Genomic DNA, 12,360 nt, shown 5'->3' on the forward strand with positions numbered 1-12,360 from the left:
AGGACTGTCCCACCAAAACTGCCTCTTTTTTCTCCTCTATGCTACTCTCGGTTAAGTAACTTGTTTTCCTTCTCTTCTTGCCAGAGTTGGGCATATCCTATTCTGTCAAACCTTTCTCAGATTTGTCACTTTGTCTGCCACTCAATTAGACATCACTTTCAAATTAGATGCTTTCTTCTTTCTTCTACAAATTAACTTTACCTTCATTGTTTGGGACTAAAGGTGTGTGCTAAGAGTGAAGTTGCACCAACAACTAGAAACAGTTTTTTTTTTTTTTTTTAAACAAACAACATAATCCTGGGGTTCACAGTGTGATCATATGTTTTGCAACAAGACACATTTTTACTTTTTTTTTTTTTTTTTTTTTGAGCAGGCTCTCACACTGTAGCCCAGGCTGGCCTGGAATTTACTATGTGGTGCATGCTCTCTCAAACCATCACAACAACCTAAAAGTATTTTTACTTCTTGCAGATCAATCTTGGCATTTCTACTTCAGGAACATACAACTGTAAAGGCTGCCACAACCAAGGTATTTAATGTTTTAGTGAAGGTCATTCAGCAGCTATCTATCTCAATTTTTTTTTGGGGGGGGGGGGTTCTTTTTTTCGGAGCTGGGGACCGAACCCAGGGCCTTGCGCTTCCTAGGCAGCGCTCTACCACTGAGCTAAATCCCCAACCCCCCGATTTTTTTTTAAATTAGAAACTATTCCAGGTAATATCTTCATAGAAGTGTCTTAGTGTCTTTCCCCTACTTTTAGTGTCATGAACCATCATCACATGCACCCTAAAAGTATTTTTAATGTTTTAAAATTTTGGGCTGGGGATTTAGCTCAGTGGTAGAGCGCTTACCTAGGAAGCGCAAGGCCCTGGGTTCCGTCCCCAGCTCCGAAAAAAAGAACAAAAAAAAAAAAATTTTTTATTGGCAGTTACTTTCTCCCTGTGCCTTTTCAGAAACAAAATAATCTTAACAGGAGTATTTAATTAAAAGGTAAAGGGATTGGGGAAACCTGAGTTTAATCCCAGCACCTATATAAAAAGCCATGTCTTGTGAGGGAGAGAAAGAAGAATCCCGGGAGGTGGTCAGCCCGCTAGACTATGCTAAACCCCAGATATCACTCAAAAGAGCAAGGTGAACAGCAAACTGAGAAATTTGACCTCTGACCTCCACAAGCATACAAGCACATATGCACTACCCCACCCCTTTGTGTGTGTGTATGTGCACTTCTGGCTGACAGATGGAATTTAAAACATCAATGTTATCTTAGTCAGGGTTTGTATTCCTGCACAAAACCTCATAACCAAGAAGTAAGTTGGGGAGGAAAAGATTTAGTCAACTTACACTTCCACACTGCTAGCAGTTCAGTATCAAAGGAGTCAGGACAAAAACTCCTACAGGGCAGGAACATGGAGGCAGGAGATGATACAGAGGCCATGGAGGGGTGCTGCTTACTAGAATGCTTTCCCTAGCTTGATCAGCCTGCTTTCTTACAGAACCCAGTACCACCACAATGGGCCGGACCCTCCCACCCTTGATCAATTGAGAAAATGCCTTACAGCTGGATCTCATGGAGGCAGTTCCTCAAGGAAGGTTCCTTTCTCTGTGATAACTCCAGCTTGTGTCAAGTTGACACACAAATTCAGCCAGTACAAATGTTAAGTCACCAAGACCTCAGACCTAAGAGTTAAAATAAGAGGCCTGGGAAAGTGACACCAGCCTGTTTGAAGCAGAAGGATCAAAGTTCAAGGCCAGCCTTAGCTATATACTCAGGAGTCTGAGGCCATCCAGGTGTACACTGTGAGATCCTGACCAATAGATAATAATCAGGGTTGAGGGTGTGGCTTTGTAAAGAGTTAGTGGTGCTTTATATGTAATGCGCGATCTCCAAATCCACAAATAGACTGCATAAATAGCTGTATGTTCACTGTACTTGGGGGGTGGGGGGAAGATGGGGGAATAGTGTTATATGGCCAATTCCAGAGGGCAGCAAAAGGGAAGTTAAGGATTTTTGTGGGACAAGTAGAAGCAATTTAAGCTGAAGCTTCATCTACCCAAAGTTGAGGAAGATGAGTCCTTGTCACAGAAGATCTTTCATCTGACCCTACTGTCCCTAAAGTAACAGCATGAGGGTCTCCCAAAAGAAAGCCTGGGGGCTGCCTTCTAAGCCTCTAGGAGGCAAGATCCAGAGACAACACTGAGTATTGCCAAGAGGTACTTCTGCTTAAGAACTTAAGGTACAGTAAGAGACAACACTGAGTATTGCCAAGAGGTACTTCTGCTTAAGAACTTAAGGTACCAAGAATCAGGATCCCTATCTCTAGTCACCAGGGCATGGGTTGCCTAAGGACATGCCACAGAAGTTCCCAGTGACCAGAACTCAACACTCAGGCAAGAAGTGTCTGAGGTCTAGACTCCCAATAGCATCTACTTTGGAACAAAGTGCTGGGATGAGAAGTGGACGTCTGTCTGTACAACAATCTCACTTCATCTCCTACTTCACTACTTTTACGGAGTTATTTTTTTAATGGAAATTTTAATTTCTCATCATGAAAATTATCTCTGAAAATTATCTCTTATTCCTGTTCTCATAGAACAGTACTGACTGAGACCTGTATCTCCCTTGAGGTGTCATGGCCACCTCTCTTCAGGTCAGGACGCAGACCAATCTTGACATTTCTACTGCAGGCACACACAATTGTAAGGTGGGCCATACCCAAAGTAATTAATGTTTTAATGAAGGTCATTCAGCACCTACCTATTATCTTCGATTCTTTTTAAATTAGAAATTGCTCCAAGTAATATTTTCATACAGTGACTTAGTCTTTCCCCACATTTTTCTTTAGTTGAAATCCTTTAAGTAAAACTGTAATATCAACCAGTTTATATAAAATGAACCCACACCTCCAAACTAGAAAAGGTTCTACAAATTGAAACTTTTACCAGGTTACAAAACAGTCCACTCTACCACCACCACCTGAGTTGTGAACCATCTTCACATCATTCTCAGCTAAGCAGTTGGCCCATGGCCTTTGCTTCTAAACTTCCAATTTCTCTAGTACCTTCCTTAAAACATTGGGGATCTTCATTATGGCCCAAGGTGAGAGCAGGTGCACTGGGTACTATAGTTAGCATAAGGTCTTATAACAGGTAACTGAGTTGGGCAGTTTATGCATCTTCTCCATGTATCTCCAGCCCTTAGCATCCAAAGACCAACAGATACCTGACAACAGAATTAGTAGTCCTCACCTGTATAAAGAGAGAAAGTGACAACAACAGCATGCCTCTGACTGCTTTAGCTAGGAGAGGCATGTGTCACACACATTCCATTCAACTTTGCATGTTGTGAGAGAACTGAACTTGCTTCCTTTCTTGCTTCATTTACTTGGTTTTTCTTTTTTTTTTTCTTTTTTCTTTTCTTTTCTTTTTTTTTTTTTTTTTTTTGGTTCTTTTTTTCGGAGCTGGGGACCGAACCCAGGGCCTTGAGCTTCCTAGGCAAGCGCTCTACCACTGAGCTAAATCCCCAACCCCTACTTGGTTTTTCAAGACAGGGTTTCTATGTGACAGTCCGGGCTGTTCTGGAACTCACTTTGTAGATCAGGTTTGGCCAGAAATCTGACTGCCTCTGCCTCTAACCCTAACCCTGAGTGCTAGGATTAAAGGCATGTGCCACCACACCTGGCAAGAATTGTGTTTCCTCAGGAAGAATTTTTTATAGTTTATAGTTCGACAGCTAATGGACACAGTACTTCACATCTATCATCCTCCAGTGTCTTTTTTTAATGTTCTCAGTGCAAGTGTGATCCTACAACATTAAAGTGGGAACAGGACAGGATCTGTTTATAAGCTCCAGGCAGCCCTTCCCTGAGCTTCTCAGCCTTCCTGAATTAGACAGCTTGCTCAGATGGCTAAGCATCTCTTAATCAGAAGACATAGGACTAAAGCCTGGAGTAACATAGAAAATGCTGCCCCCAACTTGAAGAGTTGTGATTTTCAAGAGTGCTTCTCTTGCCCCTGCTTCCTGTGTGTGCAGTGGAAAGAGTTACACTGGGAGACAACACAGGGCTCGGACAGAGGACAGTTCTGTACCAGGGCTCACTCCCACACACTACTCAGAAGACTGTGCCGCTGAAACCCCCAAAGCACTATAGGGGGGCTGAAGAGATGGCACAGCAGTGAAAAACACTGGCTGCTCTTTCAGAGAACCCACATTTGCTTCCCAACAGGCACATGGCAACTTACAACCATCTGTAATTCCAGTTCCAGGGTCTCCAACACCCTTTTCTGACCCTTGCAAGCACCAAACACATGGTAGATACACATATATAAGAAGGAAACAGTAGTATGTGAATGCATTATATATGAAGCAACACACTACATGACTGTGGATCATACTAATCTTAATTTTAGTTCTGGTGTCTACGCAGAGCTAGTTTTATGTCAACTTGACAGAAGATAGAGTCACCTGAGAGGAGGACACCTAAATGGAGAAAATAACTCCCTAAGATTTGGCTGTAGGTTGGCCTGTAGGTCAATTTCTTAATTAGTGATTGGTGAAGAGTGGGAGGTCCAGGTCCAGCCCATGGGTGGTACCATTCCTGGGTTCTATAAGAAAGTAGGCTGAGCAAGCCATGGAGAGTAAACCAGTAAGCAGCACACAGCCTCTGCACCAGCTCCTGCCTCCAGGTTCCTGCCCTACTTGACTTTCTCCCTTGGCTTCACTCAATGGACTGTGCCTTGGGATACATAAGCCTTTCCTCCCCAAGTTGCTTTGCTTATGGCGTTTCATCACAGAATAAAAGACAGTAGTTTTTTCATTTGCTTATTTTTGAGACAAGGTCTTGTAACTTCAATTTTTTTCAAAGTCTATTTGTAACGATGGTTCTTCAATGGTTTAACCTCCCTTCTAGCCCACCACACACCAGAAGTAGTGGAAAAAGAAAGGATATGGGGGAAGTGGACCTGTTTAGACAGGGTTCTTTGGAGTGAATCCTATCTGCGTTGTCAGGAAATCAGTGGTTCAGTTCACAGGAATCAGCAGCTGTGCAGCTCGATCCACTCACAAACGCCTAACAGACACACCAGCAGTCCAGGATAGCAAACACAAAGCAGCAGCTATGGCACGACCTAGCAGAGACAGCCAGGTCTCAGCCTTGGCACAAGTCAGCAGGAGGGACCAAAGCCAATAGGAACACCAGGAAAAGTACTCAGCTATGCCTCTTTCAGTGAAGCAAAGATCAGAAAAGACTCAAGACCAACAAACATTGAGAAGCTAGCTCTATAAGCAAGCCTAGTTCAGCTTTCTCCACTGTCTGTGGTGTCCTATTTATATCCTTCCAAACATCACATGTCCTCCACAGGTCTTGTCTCAGCACATGTGTCCATCTCAGCTGACATCACTGACAATCAGCCTGAGTCCAAAGAAATGGTAATACCACCACCAGACATTTTTTAGTGCAGCCCTCTTCCTCTCTATGGAGTCCCAACAAATGGAGCACAACTATGCAATGTAAGGCAGACCAATACATGTGTGTTGTTAGCAAAGAATCCTTCATCACATGTCCTTTCACGTGTCTGCCTCAGAAGAACATCCTTTCCTCCGTGTCTACTTTAGTGAAACATTCCTTCGTGAGTCTGCCTTAGCCTCTCACCTATGTCCACTTCAGGAAAACACTCCTTCATGTGTTTGCCCCAGCAAAACACCATCCAACACAACTGACTGTCCAAAGAACCCTCAGGTTTCCACTTCAGGGTTTCACTATATCCTTGCCTGGCCTGCAATTTACTATGAAACAGCCTAGCCTCAAACTCTTTAAGAGATCAGCTGTCTTCTGCCTCCTGGATGCTGGGATTATAGATATGTGTGACCTCAGCTCAATGGTGGCTTCCTTTTACAGAGTTAAAATAGTTCTGGAATTAGAAAACTTGAAGCCCAACTGTGGGGAGAGGGGTTGTTCCTGTTCACTTTCAGCGGCTTACGTGACATTCGTTCACTTATAATTAGTGCTCTACTATTCCAGTAGGCGAGAACTAGAAACTGCCAAGTGTTAAAGAAAAATAAGAGAAACACATTGAAAAGACTCTACTTATAAACAGTAATCATAAAATTGAAAAGCACAATTATTTTACTCACGCACACAATTTCTGGTTCCAGTTTCAAAATTTTTTATTTTATGAAAACTCATGTTAAGGAGCTAAAGAGATGGCTTAGTAGTTAGAGGACTGGCTGCTCTTCCCAAGGAGCCTGGGTTAATATCTAGCATACATATGGCTCATAACCGCCTACAATTCCAGTTCCAGGGGATTTAACACCCTCTTCTGGCCTCTTGCACACCAGGCAAGCATTAAGTACACAGACATACACATGCAGGCAAAACACCTTTTTTGTTTGTTCTTTTGAGACAGGGTTTCTCTGTACAGAGTTCTGGCTGTCCTAGAACTCATTCTGTAGGCCAGGCTGGCCTTGAACTCACAGAGATCCATCTGCCTCTGCCTTCTGAGTGCTGGGATTAAAGGCGTGTGCTACCCGGCCACTTTTTAGTTTTAAAGATTGAAAAACAAAACAAAACATAGACACTGAAATAAGCAGGAAGAAGTATAATTTATTATAAATAAAATTTTCTTTTTTCAGACTGTTTTGTTATGAAGCCCTATTTGGCCTTGAACTCAAAATCCTACCTCAGCTTCCTGTGTGCTAAGATCAGACCACCAGGGTTATAGATATGTGCCACCATACCCAGCTATTAATGTTTTGTGAGCGCTGGACATTTTAAATTCATTTAAGAGTCCCATACACTGAAATGAAGCCCATGATCTAGTTTTTCAATAATTTTACAATCAGCAAGAAAAGCATGAAAGAAAGTGCCTCGCAATAAATACACCTCATTCTTCCACAGAGGTAGCAGGGGCTGAAGATGTGAAGGAGAAACATGAGAATTTACTGAAGAATACAGTCTGGCCACACTTGTCGCCTAACACAGCCAGCACACAGAACTCCTGTAAAGACCCGCACATCTGCACCAGCAAAGGGGCAAAATCTCCTTCCTTCTCAGTTAAGGCCCTCTCTCTAGACTAAGGGCTACTATGGGGACCCAGGAGATGACCATCATTCCCTTACCTTGTTTCTCCTTTTCTTTGAGCGGATCGGTGTTATAGACTCGGAATCCATTCTCCATTCCACATGCAAAACACCCTAAAGCAAGAAATATGAAACAAACATGTTAATCCCCCACTGCTACCAACAAAAGGAGTCCAGGAAAGCTTCCGTCACATGTTCAAACCATGCAGTGTGCTGCATACTAAGTCAAAGCTAGTTCAGAATATCATTCCCTGGGATGTACTCTGGACGGTCATTTAACATGCAGCTTCACAACTGAAGGATCCTGTTCTGACATTCCCATGCTCCAGGTTCTGCTTAAACACTGGGCATAGATAGCACCTACTTCTCACTAAGGACAGACTCTCACCAGAACCCCCTTTCAGTCAAACACAGTGCTTGAGAAGTGTGTCAAGTATAATGAATGGGTCCTGAAGAGGCAGTGACAAAGTTCATGTGTAGAGGTTCACAATAAATACACAGTCCTGGTTACTGTGGACACAACGTTAGGTAGGGACATGTGTCATGGGGACTCTAAACTGGGGAAGGAGACAAAGGCTGCTCTTTTCCACCTCCACCGTCATCTCTTAGAAGGCAGTCATGTAGTCTCTCATGACTGCATTCTGGGGTTTAAAGGATAGAAAAGCCATCTGAGGTGCTATTGCTCTGCTCCACCCCTTCACCTCCACAGCCATTTTATATCCTCACTCTTCCAAATGGGAAAAACACATCCAATTCACCCCATGAATTGCTCAGATTCCTCAAACTTCTGTCCTAGTCACGAGCAGTAACTGACTTAGTGACTGGGAAGTGACTGTTCCTAGTCACATATTCAGACTGTCAAGGTCCAAAGAAAAAGCATTGCTAGGAACTGGAAAATCATGCAGCTTTCAAGATAATATGGTGGTGCTTATAATCATAGGACAGAAACCTACTTCTGTTCGTATTTGGCTAAGACAAGAAAAACCAAATTCTGCATTCTTTGTTTTGCTTCAAGTCAATGTTTACAAGGCTCGGCTTCTCCCGGCAGTTGTACATCAGCTTTTAAGGAACACAAAGGCCCTCTGAGGTGCTCTACCTCATCTCTTGACCTCTACAGACAGGTTTTGTATTCTCAGTCACTTTCCAAGTCACTTATAAAACAACAGATAGAGATCCAAAGACTATAACATTTGTGAACTGAAGACTAATTTTTAAATCAACTCTTGTGCTCTAAAATGTAGTTTATCTGGCCCAGAATCTTAAACTCTTAAGTACTATGTTATCAAATTGTACTAGCTTATAATATCCTCTTTATGTTAATGGATCATGTAACCCACAAAGACAAAAAGGAAAATAGAAGAAAGGAGGAGAAAGTGAGAACAGAAGAAAATGTGGACATCTAGATGAGAACTCCTCACCGGAAGGCAACAGGAAGGAATACAACAAGTACCTCAGAAGCTAAACACACGTTCACCCAAACACATGCTCTATCAAGTGCAGCACTGACACCGCTATACCCATGGAGGGTGAGCCCACAAGTACCAACACCAATGGTAAAACAGCTAACTGCACCATATTCTGACAAAGAAACATCATGCACTGATAAGAACGATTTACCAACAAACTAATCAATTCAAAAAAAAAAAAAAAAAAAAAACCATACCAAACCAAAAACCCTCACTGAAAATACAAAAACAAAACCCAAAAATAGACTGGAGAGATACCTCAGAGGTAAAGTAATTTCAACAATTTAAAATTATAGGCAAATAATTTTTTAATGTGTCTGTGTGCTTGTCAATATGTGCGTCATGTGCATGCACTGCCTGGAGAAGCTGAAGAGGGCATCAGATCTCCTGGAAATGGAGTTAAAGAGGGTTGTGAACTACCTGATGTAGGTGCTGGGAACCAAAACCCCCATTCTCTCAAAGACCAGCAAGTGCTTTCAACAACTAAGTCATCTCTCCAATCCTTGCAAACGTATTTCACAGTGATTTCTGGGGCTAGAGAGGTATCAATAGTAAGAATGCTTCTGTGCAGGTATGAGAAACTAAGCTCATAGTCCCAGAACCTACATAAAAGCCAATACAGTCCCATGTACCTAAAATCCTATCATTGAGGGGCAGAGATAAGTGAGTCCCAGAAGTCTCAGAAGCTCCCTAGCCAGCTAGAATTGAAAGGGTAAGTTTCAGGTACCGTGAAAGACCCTGTTTCTAGAGATTAAATGGTACTGTCCACCTTTGGTCTGCACCTGAGTGTGCCTGCATGTGTACCTACACACATTATCATATATAAGGACACGCATGCATGCATACACACACACACACACACATACACACACACCACACACACACAGTAATTTCTAAACTCAATTTTGTAACAGGTGTTTAAAACACCAACAGAAGCCAATCAGTGGTGGCATAAGCCTTTAATCCTAGTACTTGGAAGGCAGAGGCAGGAAGATCTTTGTGAGTTTGAGGCGACGATGCTGGTCTACAGATTGAGTTCTAGGACAGCCAGAGCTACAGAGAAACTCTGTCTCAAAACAAAAACATCAAATCTAAAAATCAATATACACAAAACCAAATTGTGACTGACTCAACTGTTTTGATGATCATTCATACTATAAGGCTTAACTATAGCCAGAAATGTTAATGCAAAGTCTTTGTCTTTTTGAACTGGGTCTTGTTTAGTCCATGATGACATTGAAACTCCTGATCCTCATGTCTCCACTTCCCCACCATTCCTAGTTAAGGGAAATACTAGAGCCCAAACCTATGACCTCATGAAAGCCAGGCATGCACATTCCTGTGAATGTCTGAGTAAGGCTGGCCCCATCAGCTTGTATGTTTGAATATCTGTTGCTTAGTTGGTGAAACTAGGAAAGATTTAGAGATAAGACCTTGTTAGAAAAGGTGTGTCACTCAGAGCATGCTCTGAGGCTCCAAAAGTTCACACGATTCTGTTTCTTGCTGGTGAACAGATGTAAGCCACTGCTCCAGTGACATGCTTGCTTCCTCACTGCCATTATGGCCATGGACTCTAACCCTCTGAAACTCTAAGTTCACAATAAACTCTTGTATAAGTTGACTTGGTCATGGTGTCTCATCACAACAGAAAAGTAACTAAGACAATTTGCTGGCTCGAGAGCTATTTTCTTTCTTTCTGTCTGTCTGTGCTCCCCTCCCTTTGGTTTTTGGAAAACAGGGTTTCTCTGTGTAGCCCTGACTATCTTGGAACTTATTCTGTAGACAAGGCTAGCTTCAAACTCAAAAGAGATCTGCCTGTTTTTGCCTCCCCACATGCAAGGATTAAAGGCATGCACCACCACATCTGGCTAAAAGCTCATCTCTTATGAAATTGTGTGGGGCTGGGGATTTAGCTCAGTGGTAGAGCGCTTACCTAGGAAGCGCAAGGCCCTGGGTTCGGTCCCCAGCTCCGAAAAAAAGAACCAAAAAAAAAAAAGAAAAAGAAAAAGAAAAAGAAATTGTGTAACAATTCTGTAAAAAGTTTGACTATCAAAATTTATTCAGGGTTGGGGATTTAGCTCAGTGGTAGAGCACTTGCCTAGCAAGCGCAAGGCCCTGGGTTCGGTCCCCAGCTCCGAAAAAAAAGAAAAAAAAATTTATTCAAAGAGTTACTGATACTGATCTTCTCCTGCTCCTGAAAATTCAGAATGTTCAGTTAGATGATGCCCCTGGGCATCTCACCCCTCGAATGCTAAATATAATTGTTCCTTTACAGTCCCCACAATGGGACCAAACCTAACACTGCACTCACCAAGCCAAAAATCCCATACTGCTCAAGGCCACTGTTCTTGAATCTAACTGCTCTCTTCCAAGAACTGTCTGTGCCTTTACAGGACAATAATACTTTTGCCTGTCTCCAATCTAAAGGAAGGCTCTCCACACTTGTCACAGGATATGTACATTCTCTACCTCTTACCTTGGTTTACCTTGGAAATGTTATAGCTGTCCTACAAGTTTTAATTATATTGAATGCATCCCTCAAGCCTCAAATGCCTAGCACATGAACTCCAAGTAAATATATACGGATGAGATACACAATAGCACTATCACTTAAAATTATTTTTTGTATGCCCCAGCACCTCAAAATAAAATATTTAAAACTATCCTGAGAGGGATGGCATGAGGATGGTTTGGTAGTACAGAAGCAGGAGAATAAGCAAAGTTTAAGGCCAACCCCAACTCAAAAATCAAAACAGCTTGGTGGTGAACATTTTTAAGGAGGTATAGGAAATTCCAGGCCAGCCAGAGATACACAATGCCAGTTGTCTCAAGAATGAAAATAAACATAAAAAAAAAAATCTTCTCAGCCAGGGGCAATGGAATCAGCAAGTAAACCCACCTGCTTCAAAGGCTGTGGCAGAGAGATCCCTGGAGCACAGCTCAAGATAAGCCTGAACAAGAGCAAGATCCAGTCCCAACAAGAACAAAATTCAAGTTAAGTTCACTTTCAGAGACAATTAGTCTTACACTTGCTTAAGTCTCTCAAAATCTTATATATGAAAGCTAAGATGTTAAAACTCTTAGAAGCCCAGAGTATCAGCCTTTACACTTTTTCCTCCGCTTGGGAAGATTTAGAAAAGGGAAGTTAGCCGGGCATAGTGGCACACTCCTCTAATCTCAACACTCAGAGTCAACAAGAGTGAATTGCAGGACAGTTAGGGTTACGCAGAAAAACGGCTCGGAAAAAGCAATAAAATAAAATAGAAGGGGGGGGGGGGAATTGGACATCTGAGGCGGGGGTGGGGTGGGGGAAGGTACAATCCCCACCATGAGGGGTTCCCGCTCACATCTTGGAGCACAGAACTCAGCAAGAATACCTTCTCCAAGACCCAAAACTCAAGAGGCAAGAGGCAGTTCCCGAAAACGCAAATCATATAAGTCCTTTCATTCTACCGAACAGAAGAAAATACTAGAGGGAGGCGGGGAGTGGGTGGCGAGGTGTACTGCTAGGACACGCAACAAGATGAAGAACCTACACTTTACGAAGATGACGGCCCACAAGAATCATGACAAACTGCCACCCCACGATGGGCAGGACCGGCTACGCCACCCGCTGGCAACGTAATCGCTAGAGACCCTGACGCTCGGCAGTAAGCCGGCGGGTTCTAGGTACCCGGTAAAAAAGTGACACTGCCCGCCGACCCCGGTGGCCGTAGCGCGCGGAGGGGTGGGGCGGGTGGTACTCCCCATTTTGGATGCCCGGGCTAGAAAGGAAGGTCTCCCCCAGGGTGGTTAGGAGATTTCCTGAAAGAGCCGCCAGA

At 43.0% G+C, this 12,360-nt stretch overlaps 1 protein-coding gene across 4 annotated transcripts in view; it reads right to left on the minus strand.

The window, feature by feature from the left end:
- Nucleotides 1-12,360, minus strand: part of Wdr45b (WD repeat domain 45B) — a 30,094-nt gene that overhangs the window by 17,416 nt on the left and 318 nt on the right. For all 4 annotated transcript variants that reach the window (XR_015630833.1, XR_015630832.1, XM_087573342.1 and 1 more), the window contains 1 exon segment: nucleotides 7,113-7,187. Coding sequence is in view for 2 of the 4 variants with exons in the window: in XM_087573342.1 (XP_087429468.1) it covers nucleotides 7,113-7,187 (75 nt within the window). In the remaining 2 variants the exon portion in view is untranslated.

This window comes from Rattus norvegicus, chromosome 10, assembly GCF_021556685.1.
Source record: "Rattus norvegicus strain SHRSP/BbbUtx chromosome 10, alternate assembly SHRSP_T2T, whole genome shotgun sequence".
NCBI classification, from domain to species: Eukaryota; Metazoa; Chordata; class Mammalia; order Rodentia; family Muridae; genus Rattus; species Rattus norvegicus.